The sequence below is a fragment of the Centroberyx affinis genome, unplaced genomic scaffold (assembly GCF_046629955.1).
Source record: "Centroberyx affinis isolate AG114_WGS23_722 - 3 ecotype Tasmania unplaced genomic scaffold, CSIRO-AGI_Caff_v1 ptg001521l_1, whole genome shotgun sequence".
Classification (NCBI taxonomy): domain Eukaryota; kingdom Metazoa; phylum Chordata; class Actinopteri; order Beryciformes; family Berycidae; genus Centroberyx; species Centroberyx affinis.
The window spans coordinates 71,024-97,150 of NW_027279983.1; the positions used below are offsets into that span (position 1 = coordinate 71,024).

Genomic DNA, 26,127 nt, shown 5'->3' on the forward strand with positions numbered 1-26,127 from the left:
GAGATGGTTTCTCGTAATTATGACTTCTGTGTCTCATAATTATGACTTAGTATCTCATAATTACGAGATAAAGATCTCGTAATTATGAGATAACTTATCTCGTAATTACGAGAAAAGAATACCTCCGGTTTGGTCGTTTAGCCTTCAAAATAAAAGCGCAAGATTTTAAACTTGCAGAAATACTCTTTTAAACCAATTACCTTGTATTTAATCGTCAAATTCAACAAGTGAGCACCCATTTTAATGTTTGATGTCATAATAATAATGAACAATGCCATAATATCTGCCATTTGTAACTGTAAACGCTGCATATATTACACTTGCAGTATGGCTGACTTTGAGAGCCTGCCATGACTTTTTTTTTTTTTCCAAGCACTTGGGCCTAAATGTTACTGTGTAGTGAAAGTTCAGTTCTGCAGGAGTGTTTTGACATAGAACTCGTGCTGTTACAATGAAAGGTAAATTGTACAGCGTCCAATTTAGTCAGAAAATGTCAGAATAATATATAGTTAAGAATGGCACATGTTATGGCATTGTTCATTATTATTATTATGACATAAAACATTAATATGGGTGCTCACTTATTGAATTTGACGAGTAAGTCCAAGGTAATTGGTTTAAAACAGTATTTCTACGTTTAAAATCTTGCGCTTTTATTTTGAAGGCTAAACGCCCAAACCGGAAGTATTCTTTTCTCGTAATTACGAGATAAGTTATCTCATAATAATAATATAATAATTATGAGATCCTAAGTCATAATTATGAGATACAGAAGTCATAATTACATCTCCGATTTTTTTTCTTTGGTGAATGCAATACGCTTCAGTAGGTCTGTGATACAGGGAGAGAAGATTTGCTCACCCTGGCCTGCACATAAGCCCTTGCATTGGACTGTATAGCCGCCCTCCATGTGTGAATCGGGTAACCGCAATCCTTGTAGGCCTATCTGTAAAAAAAAAAAATATTGGTAGCAAATCAAAGATGCTGCTTATCTCTACCTTACCTTGATTCACTGTATCCTAATTAATTCTATCATTATCATTAAAGCTTCAATAACAAGTTACAGCGATGCCACTAGGCTACTTTTCCTATAACTTGCAATGTAGCGGACTATTATTTAAATACTAATATCATTACTAATTCTTACCAGTAAGAAAAAGTCGTTATACTTTTGTCACCCCCTCTAAATATCAAAATTAGCCGAAAACGAAATCCCACCTCCCTCCCCCAATTCATTTGTATTATCCTGTCACCCTAAAGCTTAGATGTGAAAGGGCAGAAATTGTAGCCTACTTTCTCTGGGTGAGAGTGGTCCCAGATGAAACATTGTCCCATTGACATTGGACATCAATGGATCCCTGATCAGTTCATAGTCAGAAGAGGTAGCTGAACGTTGAGGGTGTAAATATAAGTAATATATCGAGTAGTGTAAGGAATTGCTGCTCCAATGGAATAATTAATAAAGCAATTACACTACTTTTGAAATAGGTGACGAGTAAAGAGTAATGCATTACTTTTTCCAGTGACAGGCAGGCAGCCCAACACGCTTTGCGAGCTCTAGTTTCCCTGGAGTTGCGTCAAGATTCAAGACGATCTGAAACCGTCCCGCATGTGAGCATGACGTCACCATTGTTTACTTTTACCTAAGCCCCGCCTTCTTCTGTTAGCAACTTGTGGCTAGCTGGCTACCTAACAAGGCTCTGCTCCGAGGTTTACTCTCCAGACACCACCCCGACCTAAAGATTGTCCACATTTTTTATCGGTAAGTAAATGTTAATTCAATAGTGCGCCGAAACTCGTTTGAGTGAATTTCTAATTTCGCTTCACTGTTATATCACCGGGTGGTGAAGCAACGGAAAGAGAGAAACGTTTGCTGTAAGCTAGCGTTAGGTGAGGCTGCTAGCTTTTGTTGTACTGATAACGTAAACGTTACCAGCAAGGTTTGGTCGAAAACTGTTTTCTAGTCTAGCTAACCGAGGTTAACAAAGGACAACGCATATATAAATGAGCTGTACAGTTGGCGTGCTAGTCGTCACTACACATTTTATTCCGTTACAATATAACTCTGGTTTTCTCTTCGCATCTCCACCTCAAGTTGAGGCTCAAGTCCTACCAACGCAAATCTTAATTAGCTCAGACCAGATGGCAAATGTAACTGGATAACGACTCTACTGGTGTTATAACGTCAACTTCAGGATAAGTTGCATGGCTTTACCCACCAACACTACATCAGATGTTTTTTTAAATGAGTATAACGTTATATGTCTTGGCCTAGTGGATCATGAACTGGTCAGATGTGCACAGTGCTTAGGTGGTCGGTGTAACATTATTGATTTTGAACCCAACTTCCTATATGTCACTTAGTAATAGGATTGATAGGTAGATGTACTTGCAAATACTCCACCAGACAAGTGAGTGTTTCTTAATCGGACACGTCGCACCCAGTTGTACACGTTCACGGTGAGATAACGTTACTGAGAGTGGACTTTCGTTGTCTGTCAAGGAGACAGAAGTTACCCCTTAAATCTGATTAAAGTGTCCTTTCTTCATATTTCCTCCTACATTTTTCCTCATTGCGAAACTTGGCATTTCTGGTAGTTTCCAGTTATGCAAAACTAGAGACCGTTGTTCAAACTGAATTTAGCAGAGATTAGATCTTCCTGTAATCTAAAATCTTGATTTACATGGGTTGAGTCAGTCCATTGCTTCTGAATGATTGCACTGGTGATCATTATCAGGCCACCGAGAAGAAAGCTGTGTTAGACCTCCAAACCACCTAAGAATTTGCTAAATTGGTTGTGGGCATGTCAAAACAATTAGACGGCTTGGATCCAGGCAAGGAGAAAGTGAACAGGCCATAAATATTGGGCAAGCACTGACTGGATGTTGGGAAACAACATGTCGGCAACAATACGGTGTACATGGTGAAATTTCTTAATACCATTTAGTAATTAAGTAAGGAGTCAATAGCAGGGGTCCAGTCCAGTTTTTCCACACTGAAAAATTTGGTATTGGTAAAGGTCATAAATGCTCAGTCAGTACTAGTAGAATGTTTTTGATTATGCTGACATTATGTTTAATTCCACTGCAAAAAAAATAATTGTGTTTTTTATTTAATTACATTACAGATATCATTGTCAAAATCTGTTGTTGTCAGTCTTAAAATTGGCTCTCGGTATCGTGTTAGTACTTGGTCAGCAAATGTTAACACAGAGACCTCAAGTTCATTATGATAAAGTGTGGATAATTTAATGAATTTGTTTTATCATGTATATCCGCTTTTTCAGTATTTAAGCATCATTTATTCAAGAGTGTGACTTTTATTATTGAAGGGGATTTCATGGTTTATGCTATTCTTCTAAGTAATCTTGGCCATTTTGATGGTACATTTTACTTAAAGTTGCTGTGAGATAGCCTTGCATAACACTAGTTTTCTAAAAAAAAAACAACAACTCTGAAGTCTACCTGGAGAGAGGAGGAGGATGTTGTTTGCTCTGCCATAAGGCCGCTTTGCAGTGTTTCCTTTACATTCATTGAACAGCAGTGGCCCCCACAGCGATAAAAATGGAAATACAACCGAAAATTCATCATATGGGTTTATTTCTTAGCCTGCCGAAAAAAAATACAGTTGCATTGCAGTACAACTGTCCATTTATCATGATAGTAGTATCAAAATAAAAACTTTTTTTTTAAAAAGTATAACATATTCTGGAACTGATCTGGAATGGGCACAGGAGTGAATGTGGGTCTTGCAACCGAAATTATCCCCAACACGGACAAAAAGTTATACAGGAAACACTGCTCTTTGTCTATATAGACATAATCCTGAAACCAAAAGTAAACAGAATGCTAGCCTCAACACTGATGACCTTTGACAGGATAGGTTTGGGTTTGAATCAGCAAGATATAGGATCATTTTAACCGTCTACATAAAAAGTGTCTCAATGAGAATGTTATAGAGCTCTCAATCAATCAGTTGTTAGACCTAATCTACTATTTAATATCTTTAACAAAGTAAAAATCCTTTCATCATGAGATATTCAGATAGTTATTTTTCTAGAGACTAACAGTTATTAGATAACATGGGCAGTATAAGGATTATTTTAGTTTTTTAACTAAACTATTTATTTATTTTTTCATATAGTGCATAGAATACCCTTAGGCTAAACCGCCATCTGTCAATCACTGTGAACAACAGGAAATATCCGTTAAACTGTTTTTCTCCTGTTTGTAGCTAAATGTTTGTACAATTTTAAGAGAGATTTCAAGAAGTTGAGTTGTCCTTTTAGTCCGAATCAGTTTCTCTGAAACTGATAAGATATTCTTGATTCTTACTGAGCTATTCGTCAAATTTAGGCTAACTTTTTATGCTGGCTTTTAAGGATGTCTTACACTCAGTTGATTTTTATATTATGGTAATGATGGTAGGCTATACTTAAAACTTATAACATTATTCTTGAGGCAAAGCGGTCTGTTCATATCGGTGCAGGATCACCCACCAACAGTTTCTGCCTGTAGATTTCCATCAGCTCACATTAATTGTTTGCCTTCTTTATTTACTTTTGTTTATGCTGCTTAGCTTTTGACTCTAACACTCCCAAGCTGTATACATAAAAGCCTACTTTTGCATTGTACTACCTGCCAGAGCCGTTTATCGCACCACCTGGTTAATGGTAAATTGTTCCAGAAGGAAGATGTGTTTGCACATAAACACGGACCCAGGGCCCCTGTGTTTACAGTAGTCATGGCAGCAATCGGTTATTCAACAAATAGACCTAGCGTGTTCTTCTCTCACTTGTAGAGGAGAATGTTTATCTTTGTGGGGAGAACTGTTCAAATGTAGAGCTTAACTTTTAGTGCTGTAAACACTGTCATACAACAGTAAAGTTTTTTTTCACATGTGGATGACTACATTATAGGCCCATTCCAGAGATATATTGGATAAGGCTGTTTAATTGTGCGTGGGGAATGGACCTATCTTATGAAACTGTGTTGTAGTACTAGCCTTGTAAGAAAACATCCAGAAGGTGGAAGATATAAGGTTTGTCTGCTTTCTATATTTCTTTAGATTGTACAGATTTTTCCAGTTGTATTAATTTGCACTTTTGCACATTTCCTTTCCCAGGTCAGTGAAGTCCAGATGCATGAGTCTGGGTCAGATCAGACAAGCCACGCCAGCCCAGCTATTCAGACAGAGAACGGGAGTAATACTGAAAATGAAAATCGACTGAGCAACAGCCAGACTCCTCCTCCAGAGGAACCCAGGGTCAGTCATTCCCAGCTGCACCAGATCAACACTATTTCACTGGTTTATCCTGCATCAAATTAGCATCGGTTTCAAAAATGTCATTGTAACAACTATAGTATGTAGGACTGGCTATTGGTAAGAAGTGTAAGTGTTTAAAGAACTGCTGGGTTAGATAGAGGGTTAAATAGAGCTTTTTCGAAAAAGTACTTGGTTGGCCTTATGTTAACATTATTTGGTAGTAATGCTCACACACTTACCCTGAAGGTTAGAGCAGGTAGCTGTTGACTGCTGCTGCCTGTCTAATGGTCCTGTAGATTTATGACTATATAGCCTGATGTTTGTTACAGTCCTCATTTGCATGGTAGTATATCATTCTGTTCAGCTCTGAATCGGGCCTCTATATGAATGCTCACCATGGATTATGGCACAGGGGATAGTAACATCATATCCTGTGTACTGATAAATGTAAAAATATTATAGGTTTAGTGATAACGCTGTGCATATCCAGTGGTTTTGAGAATATTACTATTCTCAATGTAGTGGGATTTGTTTTATTGCTGATTTTACAAATGGAAACAGAAAAATGATTAATCCTCTGAAAAACAGTTAGTCAAGATAAGCATGACTGGATTTTTTTAAAACTTTGGTGAAATTGAAGACCATAAAAAAAACAGCAAAATGGTTTTGTTATGATCTTGGCCCACTCGGTCTTGATTTCTGAAGATGGATGAATTTCAAACCAAGACACAAGCGAGCCAAGACTTTCATGATGATGCCATTAAGAAACAAATCCTGGAGCATTGGCAGTGAATGGAAGGCAAAATTTTGTGGGCACTATTATGGTACCCAAGGTGGTTTAATGGCTCATGCCTCTAAGTGCTTTAGTGACAGAAAGCTTATTTTTATGTACATTTTTATTTTTATGTTTATGTGTTTTTAAGCTCAAGTAGAGATTCTATGAGTCCATAAATTCTGTAATTTATTGTCAAGCTCTAAGTAGTCTCTCAAATTAAAGCTCCGGTTTTCTGGTTTCAAGCTTTAGAAAAGAGTTCTATAAAAAAATTGATTGAACTATATTGATCTAAAATCATAAGCATAACACACTATATATAAAATTTATCATAGAGTAGATTTTTGCATGACATTACATTCTGGATATACAGGTAGAGTTTTATTTTTCAGTTTTAGCTGTTAGGAAAAGTGCTAAAAACAAATACAAAAAACACTTTTAGAATCATAATGGGGAATGCACAATATAATTATTCAGATACATCGGAACATTTTTTTTAAAAAATGCACCAAAAAAAGAAAGATTTTTATATATATATATAGAGTCCTATGGTTATGGTTGCCTCTCTTGTTAGCTTGCTTATTGGGTTGCAAAATGGCATGAAAATATTGAAAAAAATGATGTTGTATGCAGAAAAATGTATCTTTCTGTTGGTGAGTACAATTGTATAAGTTTGTAACATTTATACGAGCCTTACAGCTGCATAGGGGCTTGTGCAAATACTTGTTCTTAAGGTTACTAATTTATGTGGTGCAACTGCTCTATTTTAGTAATGTGTGACTCAGAATGTATTAAGTAGTTGTGTTTATAATTGTGCTACATTTTGAATTTATGTGCAGCCGGTATAACCAGACCCTAGTCTCATATCCAAACATCATATCTAGTATATCTAGTAGACTCTGGACCCATAGCTTACTTTCATTTGAGAATTTAGGGCACTCTTGAGACGGCTTTGTTTTGTTGTCATATAAAAAAATAACTACCTCTGAACCTCTCAACTCGTCTGTCTCATCTTCTCCAAACTGCACTGTTTGTATGCCTATTCATATTTATGCTGTAGAAGAAGGATGTGGGGCGGGGGGTTAGGTTAAGCTCTGTTGAAGGGGGAGGGAGAGCAGAACTCCTGCTGGGCGGGTGGATCAGTGTTATTTTGTTAGTTTTGTTTATGCTCACATCAAGTAGGTTAGCGAGGCTCTGTCGGACTGCCAGGCAGCACACTCTTGCTGAGCAGCACTTGTTCTCGTCCCAGCATTGGTCCCCAGACATACTTTTAAATGGAAATTATCAGGTTTGTCTGATTCTGTCTTTATTATTATTGGGAGGTCATGCTAGCAGGCTATTTTTAATCAGGATTTAATGATTTGCTTTGTTGAAAGGCATATATGTGTCTATTAAGCAACCTAATCACATGTCTCTGTGCTTGTGTGTGTATTCTAGTTATTTTATCTCATTCTGTTAAGTCATAGGTTGAGTGCATTACCAAGCATGTGTATTTTTATGCATGATTTACCACTCTTTTCTAGGCTACACTAATCAGGATTTATTAGTCTGTATTGTATCTCATCAGGGAAGGGAAGGCACATTATATTTGTTTTTCAGCAAGCCTTGTCAGCCTTTTCTTTTCACTGTCAGTCATCTCAGAGTTCACAAGACCAGTCTTGCGAGAACAGATCCGTGTTTACACTCTGTTGCTCACTAGTATGACTTTCGACAATAACAACAACAGAAGATGTTTGGACTTGCTGGCTGCCATGGCAACAGGGATTAGGCAAAGTCTGTTGTTGTGTTGATGGTGTCCACAGGAAAATAGAGGGGCCAACTGGCTCTGTCTGTGGGATAGGCCTATTTTCATTGCTTTGGTGGCCACCTCTGCAGCATTGAATTTCATAAGAAAGGACAAACTCGGAAGCAATCATCTGTTATTGTTAGCCCAGAGCCTCTGTGAAATTCGCTGTCAGTTTGTTTACCCGATCCAAAACAGACTCGGCCTTGGAGAGAAATGTTTGTTTGTGGTTCAGACCTTAATTAAAATACGAGTCTCAAGTTCTGTTTTCGTAAACATGCTCTGTATGCTTTTTTATTCATTATTTATATCTCTATGCAACTTTGATTACGCTGTTTATGTTTACTGTAAACATCCCTAGAGCTGTGAGCGCTTGACAGTCAGGGGGAGGGTGTGGTAATTGCTGGATGCCTAGCAGAGGTTGTTGTTGTTGTGGCAGTGGCTGTTGTTGTTGTTTTGATGGAGCTCTAATTCCCCCAAGACACCCAGTGTTGTTGTTTTTCTGTTTGCTTTATTTTTAGTTTAAACCACAGCAGTGCCCAGTTAAGCTAAACTGACCAGTCTACTGTGTGGGGATAATGAACATATAAATATATATATATATTTTTAAGTTTGACCAAGAGGTGCTAGTATTTTTGATTCCTGGTTTAGTCAAGTATAGTTCAATGAATGTTTTGGCTGTGTGTATGCTTCCTCAACATCTTTCCAACATTTTCAATCTCAATGGTAGCAACACACACACACACACACACACACACACACAGAGAGAGAGAGAGAGAGAAAAACCTACATATCTTGTGACTGTGATTTGTTGTTTTTCTTGTTTGTAATTGGAATGTTTGTGTCCTTTTTTATTTGCTCTATAAAGCGCTCTCTCACAGACTTGTTTTGAGAAAAGCACTTGGTAAATTTATTTCATTTGACTTGATTTTTGCCTTTGGCTACCAGAGAGTGGGTTGTTTTTTTCTGTGGAATGGATTTTGACTTCCCCCTCTGTATTGGTGTGTGGGTGATGCAGGTCCCAGCGTCACTATCCATGATGACCCCTCCAGCAGAGGCTCCACAGCAGCTGCAGCCGACACCACAGCAGCAGATCCTCAATCCTCAGCAGCTCCAAGTCCTGCTCCAGCAGCAGAAAGCACTCATGCTACACCAGGTAAATATGTGTGTTTGGTCAAGTTGCGTGTGTTCCTGTACAAATCCACATTTAACACGGTGTTTTTATATTTCTTAACTGAATTTTATTGTCATGTCTGTAGCAACAAATTCAAGAAGTCTTCAAGAATCAGCAAGAGCAGCTCAATATACAGCTGCTACAACAGAAGAACACTGGGATTGTTAGTCAAGAGGTAAATCTTCATTATTATGGCAATATTTATTGTGCAACAAGTGTGATCAATTGCAGCATTAGAGATGAGTCTAATTCAATTCAGATAGTTCTCAAAGTTAAAAGAAAATGTTGTAACAGGCAGTGAATGCATTCTTAATTAGTTTGTCATATAATTAATGACAAGTCTAATTCAATTCAGATAGTTCTCAAAGTTAAAGGAAAATGCAGTAACATAGGCAGTGAATGCATTCTCAATTGTTTCATGATATTATTAATGACAAAAAGAAAACACAAAAATTCCCTTATTCAAAATTTTAGATGAAAATCCCCTTACTTTTCCTGAAGCAAAACTGCTATTGACTCCAACCCAGAACAAATTGTATCTTCTGCGGGGAACTGGGAAGTTGTTTACTGGCTAATGTGTGTGTGTGTGTGTGTGTGTGTGTGTGTGTGTGTGTGTGTGTCCTGTCGTCCTGCTGTCACAGCTGACAGCCCAGCAGATGGCCATCCAGCAGCAGCTCCTTCAGGTGCAGCAGCAACATCTCCTCAACCTGCAGAGGCAAGGCCTGCTCTCTGTTCTTCCCACCAGCCCCGCCGCAGCCCCGGGTATGCTGCGCTCCTTCATCCTTTACTGCATTTCTCCAAAGAGTTTATTGTTGAGGAAGTTCAACCCTTAAGTGAAATAACTGTATGTTTAATAGTCGTGTCTGCTAGTGCTTGACGACATTTTCAGGCAAGGCACAATATAAATTTGCAAACGTAAAGCCTTTCTAGGTGTGGTTTGATATATGCGGGACAAGACAAAAATGTGTTAACCTGGAGAAAACATGCATGACCTCATGCTAATTTGGTTGACATTAATAAGCCATAGCTAAAATAGTATGTGTGTGTGTGTGTGTGTGTGTGTGTGTGTGTGTGTGTGTGTGTGTGTGTGTGTGTGTGTGTGTGTGTGTGTGTGTGTGTGTGTGTGTGTGTGTGTGTGTGTGTGTGTGTGTGTGTGTGTGTGTGTGTGTGTGTGTGTGTAATTTCAGGCTGTGAGAATGGTATCAGTCTGTCCTCTGGTGGAGAGACAAGAGAGTCTTCCTGTCAGCAATCCAGCACCAACGGGCATCTTGCGCTCCTGAAGAAGAAAGAAAGGTGCTTTACCCTCTACCCTCTGGCAAAACCTTAATCTCTATATATCCTGTTTGTGCTAGAGCAATACCGTCATGTCATTAATGGTGCTGTTGTATTCTTTGCAGCGGGTCACTGGATGATCACACACAGAACAGCCACCCTCTGTATGGAAACGGCATGTGCAAATGGCCTGGCTGTGAGACAGTCTTTGGAGACTTTCAGGCATTTCTCAAGTGAGTGGTGAAGTCTTGCATGCCTGTAACCTGGCTTGATGTTTATTCACATGTCTATCAGGATGTGCAGTGGCATGGATATACAGTAGTAAGGACTCAAGAATGAAATTTGCATTTTCTATCACTCTCATTTGCATGTACACACAGAAGCTAAGCAACTATCACAGTTAAGTTGTCTACCTTTTGTGGTGCAGGCCTTCAATTTTAGTTTAAACCACACAAAAAATGAAAACAAGGTCTTCCTAGTTACAATGAAATTATTCCCAAGGTGATTTGACATTATGATTGTGTCTCTGCAAAATTTATTACATTAATTACATATATTACATACATATTAATTACATATATCATTATTATACATGTTGTTATATGAATTACATTAGAGCATATAATGATTTTGACTTTAATGTGTTTCTCTGCAGACATCTGAACAGCGAACATACACTCGATGACAAGAGTACAGCACAGTGCCGTGTGCAGATGCAAGTGGTCCAACAGTTGGAATTGCAGGTACATCTTTGGTTTATTACTGTTGTGAAGATAGTTTACCCATTGTTTGGTAGTGTGGGGTACCTAACATTTCCATTTTTAAAACTCTACATTGAAAAGAAAAAGCCTGTGAAAAACGGATGGTGGTGTATGTTCACACCCGGCCTAGAAGCATAAGTGACAACTTTGGATAATTACACTTCTTCACAGGATGCCAGGAACCAAGCAGTTCTCACACTTATTCTTATTATATTTTGTCATTTAACACAAAACATGAACTACCTCTCAACTTCCATTTTGGTCTTCTCCCCTAACATAGTTGAAAAAGGACAAAGAGCGACTGCAAGCTATGATGGCTCATCTCAAGTCGTCTGAACCCAAACCAGCAGCACAGCCTGTAAGTATAGTTGTTTCCTTCGATGAAACAAATGTTGTTTTGTCTGTGGTTATATTAGAAGTTTTCCTGATGTGACTATTTTTATTCTTCTTTATTTTTCAGGTGAATCTGGCATCTAACATATCCTTCTCCCAGGCAACACTGGGTAAAGGCCCTCCTCCTATGAGCCTGTCCCAGAGTGCCACAGCACCCTCCACCCCCCTGACACCGCTGTCTGAGTCCCCTTCAGTCCTCACACCTAATGGCATGTTCACTGGAACCCCTGTCCGGAGGCGATACAGCAGGTCTATGAGCCAAGGTATCAATGGTATCATGAACTGTTACCAGTCAGTTATTCACATGGGCTTGATACTTTACTGCTTCCAGGTGCTGGTCTGACTGAAAGCACTGGGACACAGTGCAACGTGGTGATGTTATATTTATGAATCATGTTTGTCATTGTCTTTAAACAGATATCATTGACAATAAGGAGTTCTACTTGAGCACAGAAGTTAGGCCTCCATTTACATATGCATCGCTCATAAGACAGGTAAAGTGTCATTTTACACTTTCACTGCCATAGAAATATTGAAATAGTGTAGATTTGCATCATGACAGTTTCAGTTTTTTGAATCGGAATGTTGCTGTTGTCTTTTTGTCCCCAGTAATTCTTGTATATTCTATCTCTTTTAGGCAATATTTGAATCACCTCGCAGGCAACTGACATTAAATGAAATCTACAACTGGTTCACAAGAACCTTCGCATATTTCAGGCGCAATGCAGCTACTTGGAAGGTATTAACTCTACAGCTTTGAAGAATATTAATGTCAGTGAATTATAGGAATATCATATGGACACATTTAGCTGACATTTACATTTAGTGTTAGCATTTTACATGTGATACAAGTGATAAATATTGCAAGATAAATCTGAAAGTGGCTTTCGCTCGTCCCGAAGGTCTGTTGATGACGGGTCCTTATTTCGCTCTTTCCCATAATCCTCTAGAATGCTGTGAGACATAATCTCAGCCTCCATAAATGCTTTGTCCGTTTGGAAAATGTGAAGGGAGCTGTGTGGACAGTGGATGAGATTGAGTTCCATAGAAGAAGGCCCCAGAAAACCACTGGCAATGGGTAGGTGTAACATGGACGTAAAGCTAGCACCCTCACAAATGTTTCTAGATATTACCAGAAGTCAGATACATGACATTAAAGTTATTTGACGTTGTAGCTCCGCCTCCAAACCACACAGAATATTTACCCTAAATAAGTCATAAGAATATGATGCTTATCTCAGGTCTGACTGGTGTTAACACTAAATTAAGTATAACTTGTTTCATTGTGCGCTGTACCAACAGATCCCCTATGCTGAAGAACCCTCAGAACCGTCATGGTCAGAGCTTAGTCACGTCTGCTCCCCAGGTAAGAGAAGTGCAATATTTCAAACTCTGTGGTAGCGTAGTTTGAAGTAAGATATGTAGAAGATGTATAATTTAAGGCTGTAACAGTGGAGGGGGGAAAGGTGCATAGAGAGCACAGCAGACATAGCTGTGCATTGTTTTTTTAAATGTTAAAAAATAAAATGTTTGCAACATGATTCCTTTCTGTAGGAAACATGCGTCCAATTCTTTTTTTTAATCTTGTTTCAGTGGTATAATAATAATGGTGTATAATAATTGCTTTTTTTTTTGTCAGAGTGGTGGTCTAGACTGCAACATCCCTCTATACAATCCAGCCTGTATGGGCAGCATCCCCATGCACTCCCTGCCCCATGTTCTCCAGGAGCAGGTGAACGGAGCCCTCGCTTATGGAACCGGATACCAAAGTGACAGCAGTGCAACACAGTCCCCTCCGCAAGCTTTGTAAGTGTCACGTCCGGAAACCAAAATGGGCCACAGCTCTGCGTCCAACCATGTTCAGTTACCTGTTAACAGATATTTAGCCTTGTATATTTTAGTGTATTTGGCTCTGTGGTGATGTAATGTGATCACAAATCTTAACACTATATTTTTTCTGCATGCATATCAAACCAGCATAAAAGAGGAGCAGGAGGATGAGGAGATTTGTGAGAATTTTCCCTACGAGTCTCCAGAGAGCACAGATGAGCACAGTCACAGCCCAGAGATGAACCAAGATGAAGACAACGGCAGCCCACAGAGGCCCAACCTTCAGCTTGACCGTGTGCCTTCTCTCTGACTGTGAGGTCCAGCTTCTCCACTGCAAGGCCCCCTGCTCACAGCCTATGTGACTTTCTATTACCAAAAGACTCAAAAACAACTGCTTCATCTACATAACCAAACATGTTACTTCTGGGGGGGGGGGGGGGAGTACATATTTTTTGTATTTATCAGCATTTCTTAGGTTATTTTGTGTTCTTAATCTAGCTCTGAATTCTTATCTGTACAGTAGAGTGAGTCCACAAAAAGGCCTATGTGAAACTGTCTGTTGTTCAAAACATAGTCTCATGATGTATCTTATTTTATACCTGTACACGGAAGGACCATGATGACCAGAGAAGCCAAAGGAAAGGGAATATTTATGGTTAGCACTTGACAATGAAAGATTTTCCCTCTATACGTATGGCTGCTTCATGCTATGTTGGGGCCACACAACCTGATTTTGTTTTAATTTTCACAATATTATATGAAATTCTGTTTGTAGAGGAAGTTGAAATGTTGCTTTAAAAATTTAAATGTACACTGCCAACATGATCTGGTATATTTGTACTTAACATATAATCAATTGATAAAAAAAGATTAAGTATCTTCTTTATATTTGTCTGTCTTTTTCACCCCAACCATGAACATTGCTCTAATTGAGCTTGTAAAGGTAGATGTTATAGTCTTACCATGAGTGTAAACCAATACATCTCTATGAGTAATAAATTCCTCATGTAAAATGTGTGTATGTCTCTTCGATCTGGTTTGATGTAGCGCTAGGCATTCATCATGGTTTTGTATGGCGGTTTAAGTTATGACTTGATGCTGTATTTTAACCGTGTGATAATAGCCCCACTTCTCCTGGTCAATGGTAATGACCACATAATGGACGGGGATGGAAGACGCATGGTTTGGGAGGGAAAGTTTCCAACGTATTGTGGTGTGTCCACTTTTGCTTCTCTGCAGATAAACCAGTCTGCTGCCTACAGATGTGGGATAAGAAATGGTTTACAAAACCATTGTGGTATGAAGAGCACTCATTGAGGCAGGATAATAAAACAAGTGGTAAGATAATTCTATGTAAGTCTTGTCTGTCATTAATTACTTAATCCAGATGTCTGATGAGGAATGAATGCTCTTAACTAGCCTTTAGCTTGACAAGGCTTTTCTATTGACCTAATGGCATAATTGAGTGAATCTTATATGTGTTATGCCATCATAGATTTGTAGATTTGTGCTTCCCCATTGGCCAGTATTGATCGATGTGGAGTCTGCACACACTGTGGGTGTGTGCATGATGATGTGAGGTGCATGAGCTCAGACTCAGAGAGCTTCAGCTGCAGATGCTACAGTTTCCACTGCTGGATTGTTGTGTTCCCAGTGCAGACAGGTACTTTTTTCTAAGCAAATTATTGGGCAGAATTCACTAAGGACTCATTGCTTTTTGTTTATCTCCAACTATCTTAGTTCTGTTGTCTCATCATACAGTCACCTTGTTGGGTAAACTTATTTTTTCTTGCATGCTTCAGGCAGTCCTAGCACTTAGAGCATGTTGCAGTGATAGTCTGTTATTACTGTCTGTGTAAGATGACAACTCTATCAGGTCGCTGTGCTTATCTAGTTGAGATTTGCATGAAATGAGCTGTCATGGTTTGGATGTTGTAATGCCATTGTACAAGCACTGCATTGCATTTATATTCCATTCACTCTACTCTGCATAAGATGACAACTCCTTCAAGGAATCCTGCAAACGATGGTGATTGTTTCAAGCTTGAAAACTCAGGGAGTCCTGTGTCTGAGGGTATGTTTTTCCATTCATTCCATTGTTTCCATGTTTGATTAGGCCAAGTAACTATTGCATTGTTACTAACTGCTATCCTGAAAGTAGGGAAGTTGGATTTGCACTGATCACTGATTGATAGATGTTGATCATGCCAAGTAGTCTAGAATAGCCATGAGAGAGAGAGTACATTTTCACACAGTACATTTTTTTTCCTCTGGCCCCATTCAAGCCGGGAAACTAGATCCAAATAAAAGCTTGCAAATCAATAACCTCTCCTCATTGAATTTATATGGAGCAAGCTTCCTCTATTGTGCACTTTACAAGTCTCACCTCCCTGACGTACTGCATGTTAATGGTGCGTTGAATAATTAAAAATCTGCCATGGAGAGGGTTTGATTGAGTAACTTGTCATATGGAGGCTGGACTGGGTGTTGAGACAACATTGGATTCTTCTAACATCGATAAGATGTCAAATCCAATCAAATTAATGACTATAACAAAACTCCATCCACATGACACACTTTTCCATGACTGCAATATGGCCTAGATATCAACGAAAGCTATAAAGTGATATGGAAATATGAGAAAATGTACTTCGGATTTACTTTTTAACATATCTTTTCTGTATTGCTTGTATTGTCCTTTTAAAGGATCCATCCCTACGCCAGTAGGCCATCCATCTAGAGTGATGGGCAAGTCGGTGGTGGTCAGTGTGCGCAGGCTGAGCACCATTTCAGAGCAGGAACCAGACAAGCTGGATACTGATCTCAGTTCCCAGGATCCCCTGGGTGGCAGTGAATGGGGTGGATCCAGTTTCTCCTTGTGTTCTGACAAGTATAAGAACAGCAGCAGTCGCTTTTCCTCTGATGCTTCGTATCAGCCCGACTCTGGAGGTATTGCCTGACTCTTCAGGAAAACAGTTAATGCTATAAGGGTTACATAAAATTGTTTGATTAAATTGGGAAGCCCTGACACTGCAGCATTAATATTGAAAACAAATTTATGAATGTTGTAGTGCTGAAGTTGATTTAATTTGTGGTCAAAGGTGCAGTAGATGACATTTTTAGATGTCCTGCTGCTATTTCATTAAATGCAATTTGTGTCTTTGGCTAAACATTTTCATTGATTTCCATTTCTTTCCTCTTTTTGATGTCCTTTGTCACTATCACCAGATGACTGTGCAGCTATTCTGCTTGCCTGTCTGCATTGTCGTTTCCATGACTTACTAGTCATGCTGCCAGACACATGTGAAAGGGCAATGAGCCGCTGCTTCCCTTCATACAAATACGTCAAGGCATCCAGTGAGAAGGACCAGCAGGGAAGGGGCTGCTGCAGCTGCAACCTGGAACTGGACTGTGGCTGCTGCAGCTCCTGCCAGGACACAGCAGAACTTCTGGAGCTGGCCATGGAGATATCAGAGATCTGCTATCGCTGAGAGGTTCCCTCTCAGTCTTCGTCTCTGACCTGCTCACAGGATCAGCTCAATTCAAACTGCTGTAAAATCCAAAGGCCTGTCTTGTCCCTAACATCACAATTCTCAAAAAAAGAGTGCATGATACTCAATAAACAACTTAACTCAACTCCACTTTATTGCTCTCTTATGCTGTAAAGTCAATCGCAAATATGTTATTAATAAATCGCACACACTACAAAGGGTTTCTTTATATCAGCCTTTTGTTGATTGTCACATGTTCTGTAGTGGTAGAGTTGCTTGTTATTCTAAAAGAAAAAAAGCCCATAGAATATGCCAGAAATGGACCAGGTGCAGAGAGATGGCAGCCTCCTAGTTTGTTGTTATGACACACTGGTCCTACAATGCAAAGTACCCAAATGTCCACATGCAGTCCTGCCAGAATGGAAGAGAGGACAGAAGGAGCAGAGAGAAGGCAGAAGATGATAGCAGAGGATGTGCTGGAAGAACTAGATGACTTCAATCCAGTAGTCCACATAGAGAACATATAGGCTACTAGGTAGCAGCTGACTGATTTGTTGTCATTACTTTCTTTAAACCAGCCCCACAGTGTGTAAAAATGTATGTTACAACCCAGCTCAAGGAAGCAACAATGACGGAGCCATACGACAAAGTAAAAGTTAAAACAATGATTTATTAACTAAAACTAAGGGGTAAACAAACTACATCAAACCAAAAGAACAGAACGAAAGGTGTGCATAGGTGAGGAAGGAGAGCGACACTGATGTCTTAAGGCTTTTTAAGCCCAAGGAGTACACCGGGCCCAGGTGCACTCCATTGGCACTGATGACGACCCCACCCACCAGGCTCCTGCAGGACAGACAAACGTGCACAGCACCAGCAAGCAGAGCAGGAGAGTCGTCGTCACACCCCCCTCCATAAAAACAGGGTCCCACCGGGAACCCCTGTAACATCAGCAAAAGACAAGTTTACAAAATGCATATAAATTCTCCAGCCCGCCTGCCCCTGGCCCGCTTCTTCCTCATCCTCAGCGGACCTCGGTCCCTAGGCAGCCGTTTAAGAAGTGGGTAAGAACAGCACAGGAGATAAAACAGGAACCAGAGACAAAAACATTATAGTTAGGCTTCAAGGGCTGGGACAGCATGACCGTCACCATGTTGTCTGTCCCTTAACATGGTGAATGTTGAGGTTGTATGATTCAAGGACAAAGACAGAATAGCAAGACTGTACATCAAAGACATACTGACAGATGACCAGACATGATCAATTCACCAACACACTCCCACCCCAAAAGAGATGACACTCACACCGTCATCACAATGTCTACCAAGACACAGTTTCCCAATCCTCAACACGAGCCATACTTAACCACAATACAACCACAACAAGAAGCCTAATTACAAAGAACCCAAAGGGACCAAAACATAGCTACAGTGCACCCAGCAGACATGGTCGGGCAGCCTACCCAAACGGAGCTTCCCCACTAGCTACCTAACCAGTAACTAGCTACAGACAACCCTAGTCTTCATGGGACTACTTGTGGTGGGTATTTATGCACTAAAACCCGCTGGTGCGAGAAAAGCAATCAGCAAGCCGACAACCCTCGAGACCAGGGATATGCTCCCTAGACAACTGTTCCTTCCCCGTTCGTCACAACACTACCAAAAGGAAACCAGTGAACCCAAAGGGGAAACGCTGCTATGCCTAGCAGGGGAAATTAACAATGCTCCAAAACTTACCAGGCTACCCAAACCAGTACTGCTACACAAAGGCCATACACCACTTACCGAGGTCCCCACAAACAAACATCTCCAGCACTGGCAGATACCAGAGATGGCTCTCCCCTCATCAAACACAACAAAACTACTGGCACATATACATTCTACTAGGCAACCAATGAAACAGGAAAAACTTACCAGAGGGAACACAACAGTAAGCCAAGCCATAGCACAAACTGAGCCAAACAAAACCAAACACTCTGACGTAAACTCCCCAAAAACACTACCATTGCAGCGCAGCCTCTCACTGACCATGCTAGTAAAAGGACTGACAAAGTTAAACAAAACAAACTGAGCGCAAAACAAAGAGTACAAGATCTTAGGATGAGCCCCCATACTGTATGTTACAACCTGCTCAAAGAAGTAACAATGAGGGAGCCATACGCCAAAGTAAAAGTTATAACAATAATTTATTAACTAAAACTAAGGAGTAAACAACAACACAAACTACATCAAACCAAAAGAACAGAACAAAAGGTGTGCATAGGTGAGGAGCAACACTGATGTCTTAAGGCTTTTTAAGCCCAAGGAGTACACCGGGCCCAAGTGCACTCCATTGGCACTGATGACGACCCCGCCCACCAGGCTCCTGCAGGACAGACAAACGTCCATTCGTCACGCAAGCAGAGCAGGAGAGTGGGAGGGTCGTCAAATTTATTATTGATAATATTGAGACGGCTACTGTATTTGGTTAATTGGAATACATTTAACTCTTAATTTTAAATCAATAGTAACTGAGTCATTCCTAGCATTCGGTGCCATTTGAGTCCCCATGACATACTATGGTATATTTTGTGTAAAAATTGGCTAATACTTATTTCTAAAAGCTTGTCTTACATGGTTAACCCCCCTCTACCATAGAACACAATGATATGTACCCAGCATTAATTAAATTTAAAATAATTACTTTAATTTTAGCACAAGTAAGCTAAACTGCCATGTCCCCAATCATGTTTGCGCAACTTCAGTTACAAATATAAGTAATAGAAATCAAACAAATTCTACATTTTTCATTATTGTTGTATAGCCGTATTTATAATATTCCTCACCAAATGTTATTTTTTGTTATTAATACATTTTTAATGCTTAAAGTTTTTAAAATACGTTGTTTCCCTGAGTCGACTGTCCCCCCTGTTACTCTGATGCAAGTCCCCCTGAACACGCCCCCTGACTATTCCTCTAGTCACATGACTCAGGAAGTAGCATACATTCTTTGTGGGAAAATCATCTACATGGAACCAAATTCCATTGAAATTCCTTTTTACTCTAAAAGAAATGTGTTGAAATTACATTGTGCCTTAAAATAGAACAAGTCTTTTTTCAAGATAATGCTTGTTTATGAATACTTTGTTAAAATATATTTGAAGGGTTAAGTAAAGGACATTTTAGCTCTTAGAAAATGTAAATATTACTGTGCATTCAAAACACTTATTAATAGAGATGAGAATGTCTTGTAACAGGGTGGACATTTGGCCTATGTCACATACGAAGAATTTGGTCAAAATTATTAGACCATAATATCCTGAGCTGGACCAATATATTTTTCTTATATTTTAACAAGCCCTCCTTCAGATTAAATAATAAAATCATGGAAAATTTTACATTTTTTGATAGAAAGTAAACCAGGCTGAATGGCACCGAATAGTAGGAATGACTCAACTAGTATGTCTCAAAGCTGTTGACTACACTCTCCCTCTCAAATCGATCATGTTGCACCTGTTGAGCCATGGTCACAGTCAAGTTTCACTGACTTCAAGCATGAGAGAGTGAGAGAGTAGGCTGAAAATATGGGAGACAAATGTTCTGAGAGCATGCTTTCAAATAACAACTCAAGCCAGCAACAAACAGAGTTCAATCTGGTTCAAGTGAATGGAACATGGATTCGAAATAGTCAGCACTGCCAGCAGGCAGAGGGAAGGTCATCAGCTGCTAAAATGTAAGTAGGACAAGGCATGGAGAGAGACTGACAAAGCTTTGCATAAAAACTATGCATAAAAAAAAAAAGTATTTTGTAATTCAGTTTGAGAGATTATTCTACAATATGTAATATTAAGTCATACAACTTGCCAACACAAATAGGTTTATATGTTCAGTGGCAATATAATGTACTTAACCTGTTACACAAATTAGATCACATATTCAACAACCGAACGTCATGCCTATAATTTGCCCTCTTTATTAAAACACGTTTTCATTTGTAATTTGTTGACGTGAATGGGTTATAAGTTCACTAGAATGCTCCTTAGACAGGGAGAGCTGAAATACCTTTCTATTTTTGACACTGAGGTCATTCCAGTGTGAACATTGCTTACAGTGAGTTACAGTATGTGATGGTGTTGTACCCCTGAAAGGGAGGAGAAAATGACAGTGACTCGACGCAGTGTTTCTTCACTAAAGCCTTTATCACGAGTCTTATGAAGTGATGACAATACATTCCATACTTTCAATATCCTAGAAACATATTCCATTCCTAATCCAAATAAACATACGTTTACTTTTTGTTTCAGTTTGGATGAAATAATTGTCTAACTAAAGCTTTTACTCTTTTTTTACACTTACAAAATATATTTTCTTTTATAAATGCTAGAAACAACACAAAAACAAACATTGTGAGCTAGCAACATGTACGCCTCTCATGTGCCTACAGTGTAACAAGATACAGAAACTGTAGTATTCTCCCTTCATCTACAAAAGGCAAAACTCGACGGAAACACCACAAAAACACTCAACAGTTACTCTCCTGTGATGACAACATATACACAAAGAGTCTACAACTATTTTAACACTATTAAAAGCAACACTGAAAAGGGGGAGAAAATGACACAGTGACTCGACGCAGTGTTTCTTCACTAAAGCCTTTATCACGAGTGAAGAAAACAGCGCGAGCTCCCCCTACTGCACAGAGGCAGGCATAAGCACTCAATTATAGATTGTCGAAGGCTTTTCAGTAGATTACTGATTTTACGGATTACTGAAATTCTTAAAAGATACATAACAGAACATAACATAACAAAAAAAAAAAGTTTATTTTAACTTGTACTCTCATGAACTGACATCAACCATGTAATACCCCTATATAATAAAAACATGTTAATTATTATAGAAATTAATAGGCTACATGCACACATTGTTTTCAACTATCACAATGGCATGTTAGCAGTTGTTTCTGTCTGTACCTCTCTAACCATACACTGCATCCAACTTTAAGATGGGGTATATATATTAATTGTATGTTTTCTTTCTATTGCTTTATTGTGAATTATCCTCAGCTATGAGAACAAGTCAGACCATGGACTCTCCTGGACAGTGGTCAGCCCCATCGTATTCACCTATAGAGTTATCCAGTGCAAAAACATACTGGATGCCAGAAATGACACACTGCTATGGGGTCATTTAGGAGATCAAAAACTCAAAGACACGATAAGTAACTCCAAACCTGTTAAGCGTTTTGTTGTCATCGATGAGACTGTCAATCAGCTGTATGGCTCCCAAGTTACTCAGTACTTTGAGGCCAGAACGGTTGTGCACAAGATCCTCCCTCTGCCCACCACTGAAGAGAACAAGTGTATGGAGCTAGTGACCAAGATCCTGGAGGAGGTTCATAGCTTTGGTATTGACAGGCGCTCTGAGCCTATCATAGCCATCGGTGGAGGGGTCTGTCTGGATGTGGTGGGCTTGGCGGCATCTCTCTATCGCCGGAGGACTCCGTACATTCGGGTGCCAACCACTCTGCTGTCTTACATTGATGCCAGTGTGGGGGCAAAAACAGGGGTCAACTTTGCCGGGGGCAAAAACAAGCTGGGAAGTTACATCCCACCAGTGGCAACGTTCTTAGATCGCTCTTTCATCCAAACCCTCCCGCAGCGCCAGATCTCTAACGGGATGGCAGAGATGTTAAAGGTGCTCATCACTGCATGAACATAGAGGGCTTGTACTGTAGGTGATATAATGCAACCTCTGGCGGCCATGTTGGAGGTCCTCAGTTCCTGGCAACAAAGACTGAGCACAGCTGATTGCATTTCTAAACTTATGACTTGGCCCTCTAAACAGTATTGAATAGACTTGGTTGATGTTTGTGCTCTTTTTGACTGGAACTGATAACTTCATCACTGATCGATTTTGTGTTTGGATATAACTAGTTAGCCTAATTTAATTTGCACAATAGCTAATATATCAAGTAGAAGTTAGTGTTAGTAGTTGTATGTTCACATTTACATCAGTTGCTTTGCAAAATTAGGCTGCTGGCTAGTTAGCTAGCTAACAAGCCAAAAACCAACAGTTTGCTCAGGCTAACTGAGCTACAACTCATTGGATTACTTGGAACATTACTAAATGGACATACTGTATATGTCTGTTCTAACCAGGTCATATATTTATACATTATTTTGTGCACAGCCAATCCTTCTTTGGTCCTCCATGATGGTGCAAGCTGTGGCTGATCGAGCTCTGACCTAACTGCAAAGCCTCTATTGGTTTCCACTAGCCAACAACCCCAAACTAGGGGCAGATTGTGAATGATGCATGTACAGAAAGCCTCCTGCACCCATAACACCACAGAACCTCTTATGCATGTGAGTGATTATCACATCCCAGTCCTTTGGTAAGGGACATTCTAATTCACTTTACTTAGCATTTTGTCTCCAGCTAACCGTGTCGATCATCCCACTGTACCTCAGATGGCTCTGATGAAGCACCGCGGTCTGTTTGAGCTGCTGGAGGCTGAGGGCGGGACGCTGCTCCAGTCCAAGCTGCAGTCCTGTGAGAGCAGCGAGCGCTCTGAACAAGAGGACAGCGCCACAGCATCCACCCGCATTGCCATAGAAACCATGCTGGAGGAGCTGGCTCCCAACCTGTGGGAGGATGATCTGGACAGGCTGGTGGATTTTGGTCACCTGATCAGCCCTGAATTAGAAATGGTCAAGAAGCAGTTTACATTTAATTTATATATATTTTAGAAGAATTGAGATACCAGGCCATGGAAAGTCTCTAAATAAGTCTCTAAATTATGTAAACTAAAAATTTGCTCAAAACTTAATTGAACTATTATGTAAAACCTTTTAAACTAGTTATAATGTAATTTTAAAACACATTTTTAATCTATCTATCTATCTATCTATCTATCTATATATCTATCTATCTATCTATCTATCTATCTAATCTAATGTAAATCCTTAGTATAAACTTTAGAAACTATTTAAGAAATTGTTAAAAACTAGTGTAGATCTAGTTTATCAAGAGATTTAGATAATAGATAGCCATTTATAATCAAGTCGTAATGCTCTATAAGGTAAACTAATTAGGTCATATCTAGCCTATAACTGTTTTTTACACATATAGCATTAACTGTCTATAAGCATTAATTGTGGATACAAACAGTTAAAATTTACTGATGAATTTTTGAGAGAGTTTCCCTTCCCACAGAAATCCATAATCTGTATATATTCCTAACCCGTCTACCTTCTTCACACACTCACAGAGCGTGTTGCCAGCGCTGCTACACGGGGAGGCGGTGAACATCGATATGTCCCTCATGGTGTATGTGGCCCAGCAGAGGGGGCTGCTGACAGCAGAGGAGAAGGCCCGCATCATCCAATGCATGCTGGGCCTGCAGCTGCCTGTGTGGCACCAGGACTGCACCCTGGCCCTGGTGCAGAAGGCTCTGAGCGAGCGTCTGAAGCACTCTGCTGGCTCTCTGAGGATGCCTCTCCCCACAGGACTAGGATCTGCAGGTATGAGACTGGATCATAAAACCTGTGTTTGTTTTCAACCTGTTTATCCTTTACTCACACTTACAAGTCTTTAAGAGTGACGACTTTCACATAACAATCTTTTGTTTTGAGCTTAGTAAATACAAGTAAATCACATTTTGTCTGTCATGTAATATGCTCTGATTTATTATTTATCTTTTGTCATTGATTTTATAGAAATCTTCCATGACATGAGTGAGGATATCCTCTGCAAAGCTTACTGTAAATGGACTGATGAGCTATCTTCTTCTGGAAACAAATGAAAACATCAACCATGATATGTGCCACTTGAATTTTATTTATCTATGACTATATGAACCAAGAACAATGGCTTCAGTAGAGTCCAACCTTTTGTGGCCTGTAATTTATTATTTTTAGGAGTTCAATTTTGATTGATTTGTGTTGAATGTTCATAGTTGAACAGAAAATTGCTGCAATATTCAGTTACTCTTTACAATTTTGTTATTCCAGTGTATTAACTTGTGAATTGACCCATGGAGTATTGTAATTACGTAGTAATACTCATCAGAAGTATTATAAGTACTGAATGATAACTTCGCTGATACATAATGTACCAATGGGGTATGAGTGTGGAAACAAAATGTACTAAAATTACATGGTTCCAGCACCTGACATAAGTCTTGCTAAGCAATGTGTTGATTCGCACTGTTTTCTTTGCTGAAATTATGTCTCATTGAGCAAAGGTGCTTCAGAGAGAAAAAAAGAGAGAGAAACAGAGCAAACTATATGAACATTCAAATAAAACTTTTAATATTTCTCACAAGATAGTTTCCACATTGAGTACCAATGAGTTTGAATTCACCAATCTGAAACCAGTGCATAACTATTGCTACATTAATCTCTCATATAAATTGTAATTATAAGAACAGTAGCAACATCAGCAGAGAAAGTGTCTATATGAACCATAGGAATAAGAATGAGGAGAATAGATGTAAATTGAACCAACATGGTTCTGTATTAGTGGTTTACCCATAATGTGCCATATTTAACAGCTGGAAGATTCAGCATGACCAATCAATGATAGCTTTAAATTAAGTGCCACCACTACATTTAATGGTGATGTCCATTCTAACCACTCACATTTCAGGGTCTAGGAGATTAATCCATTGGAAAATAAACTGATTTGGGTTCAGTTAAAGGGCAGCAGCCTGGGATCAGTGAGACCGGATGGGTCATTCTGCAGTCCACCGAGGCTGGACTTGACCAGTTTGTGCTTTACTTGTGGCCTGATTGCCATTATTCTTAAGTTATTGCTTTATGACTGAGGTGGAAAAACACCAGTTAACAGGTGCATCAGCTAAACTGTTCATAACATTGCTACTTGTGTCTTTGCGTAATTTAAACTTCAACTTCATTTTGGCAGTCAACACTGTGAATTACATTCAGGCAAAAAAAAAATTGTCTCAAAAAAAAAGCTGAACATTCAGTAAAGCTTTGGGATTGTTGCCTTCGATGTAGAATTTTGACCTTGATGAAACATGAAAAACAACCTAAACATAATGCATGGCTGAGACAGAGCCTTTCTTACAGTCCAGTGTTAAATCCCACATGGGTCTGAGAGGCCCATTGTGTTACTGTCAAAAGGCCCACTTTCCTACTGCTTCCCTTAGGGACCCTGTAGCTCTACAGTCACTCCACGAAGCACCAAACACCAGGAAAAACATCAACAACTTAATGTATCAGTGTCTACGACTCCTTTAACATCACCATGGTAACAGAAACGACTGTAAGGCACTTCAATCAATGAACAGAAAATCACTTGGCTAGTTTAGACTAATCACTACGACATTGTAAGGAGATCACCAGCTAAAATTGTCAACTGTCCCGTGAGAAAGACATGAT

General features: G+C 39.5%; 3 protein-coding genes across 4 annotated transcripts; all 3 read left to right on the forward strand.

Moving 5' to 3' along the window:
- Nucleotides 1-1,666: 1,666 nt before the first annotated feature.
- On the forward strand, nt 1,667-14,466 carry LOC139650616 (forkhead box protein P1-B-like). Of its 2 annotated transcripts, XM_071527337.1 has the most exons (16): nt 1,667-1,762; nt 5,126-5,266; nt 8,840-8,977; nt 9,081-9,170; nt 9,637-9,757; nt 10,183-10,288; nt 10,393-10,500; nt 10,923-11,010; nt 11,309-11,386; nt 11,489-11,684; nt 11,839-11,915; nt 12,059-12,160; nt 12,372-12,499; nt 12,724-12,787; nt 13,061-13,227; nt 13,399-14,466. In XM_071527337.1, the coding sequence occupies exons 2-16, from the start codon at nt 5,141-5,143 to the stop codon at nt 13,559-13,561; spliced, it is 1,752 nt and encodes a 583-aa protein (XP_071383438.1). In that variant the 5' UTR covers nt 1,667-1,762; nt 5,126-5,140; the 3' UTR covers nt 13,562-14,466. The 2 variants fall into 2 exon arrangements, with proteins under 2 accessions (XP_071383438.1, XP_071383439.1); XM_071527338.1 differs by lacking the exons at nt 1,667-1,762; nt 5,126-5,266 and adding an exon at nt 7,223-7,326.
- Nucleotides 14,467-15,246: 780 nt separating this feature from the next.
- On the forward strand, nt 15,247-16,742 carry LOC139650618 (myoD family inhibitor domain-containing protein 2-like). The gene is made up of 3 exons (XM_071527340.1): nt 15,247-15,325; nt 15,958-16,200; nt 16,480-16,742. The coding sequence occupies exons 1-3, from the start codon at nt 15,247-15,249 to the stop codon at nt 16,740-16,742; spliced, it is 585 nt and encodes a 194-aa protein (XP_071383441.1).
- Nucleotides 16,743-20,328: 3,586 nt separating this feature from the next.
- On the forward strand, nt 20,329-24,527 carry LOC139650639 (2-epi-5-epi-valiolone synthase-like). The gene is made up of 5 exons (XM_071527369.1): nt 20,329-20,453; nt 21,787-22,417; nt 23,194-23,433; nt 23,994-24,246; nt 24,442-24,527. The coding sequence occupies exons 1-5, from the start codon at nt 20,329-20,331 to the stop codon at nt 24,525-24,527; spliced, it is 1,335 nt and encodes a 444-aa protein (XP_071383470.1).
- The last annotated feature ends 1,600 nt before the right edge of the window (nt 24,528-26,127 follow it).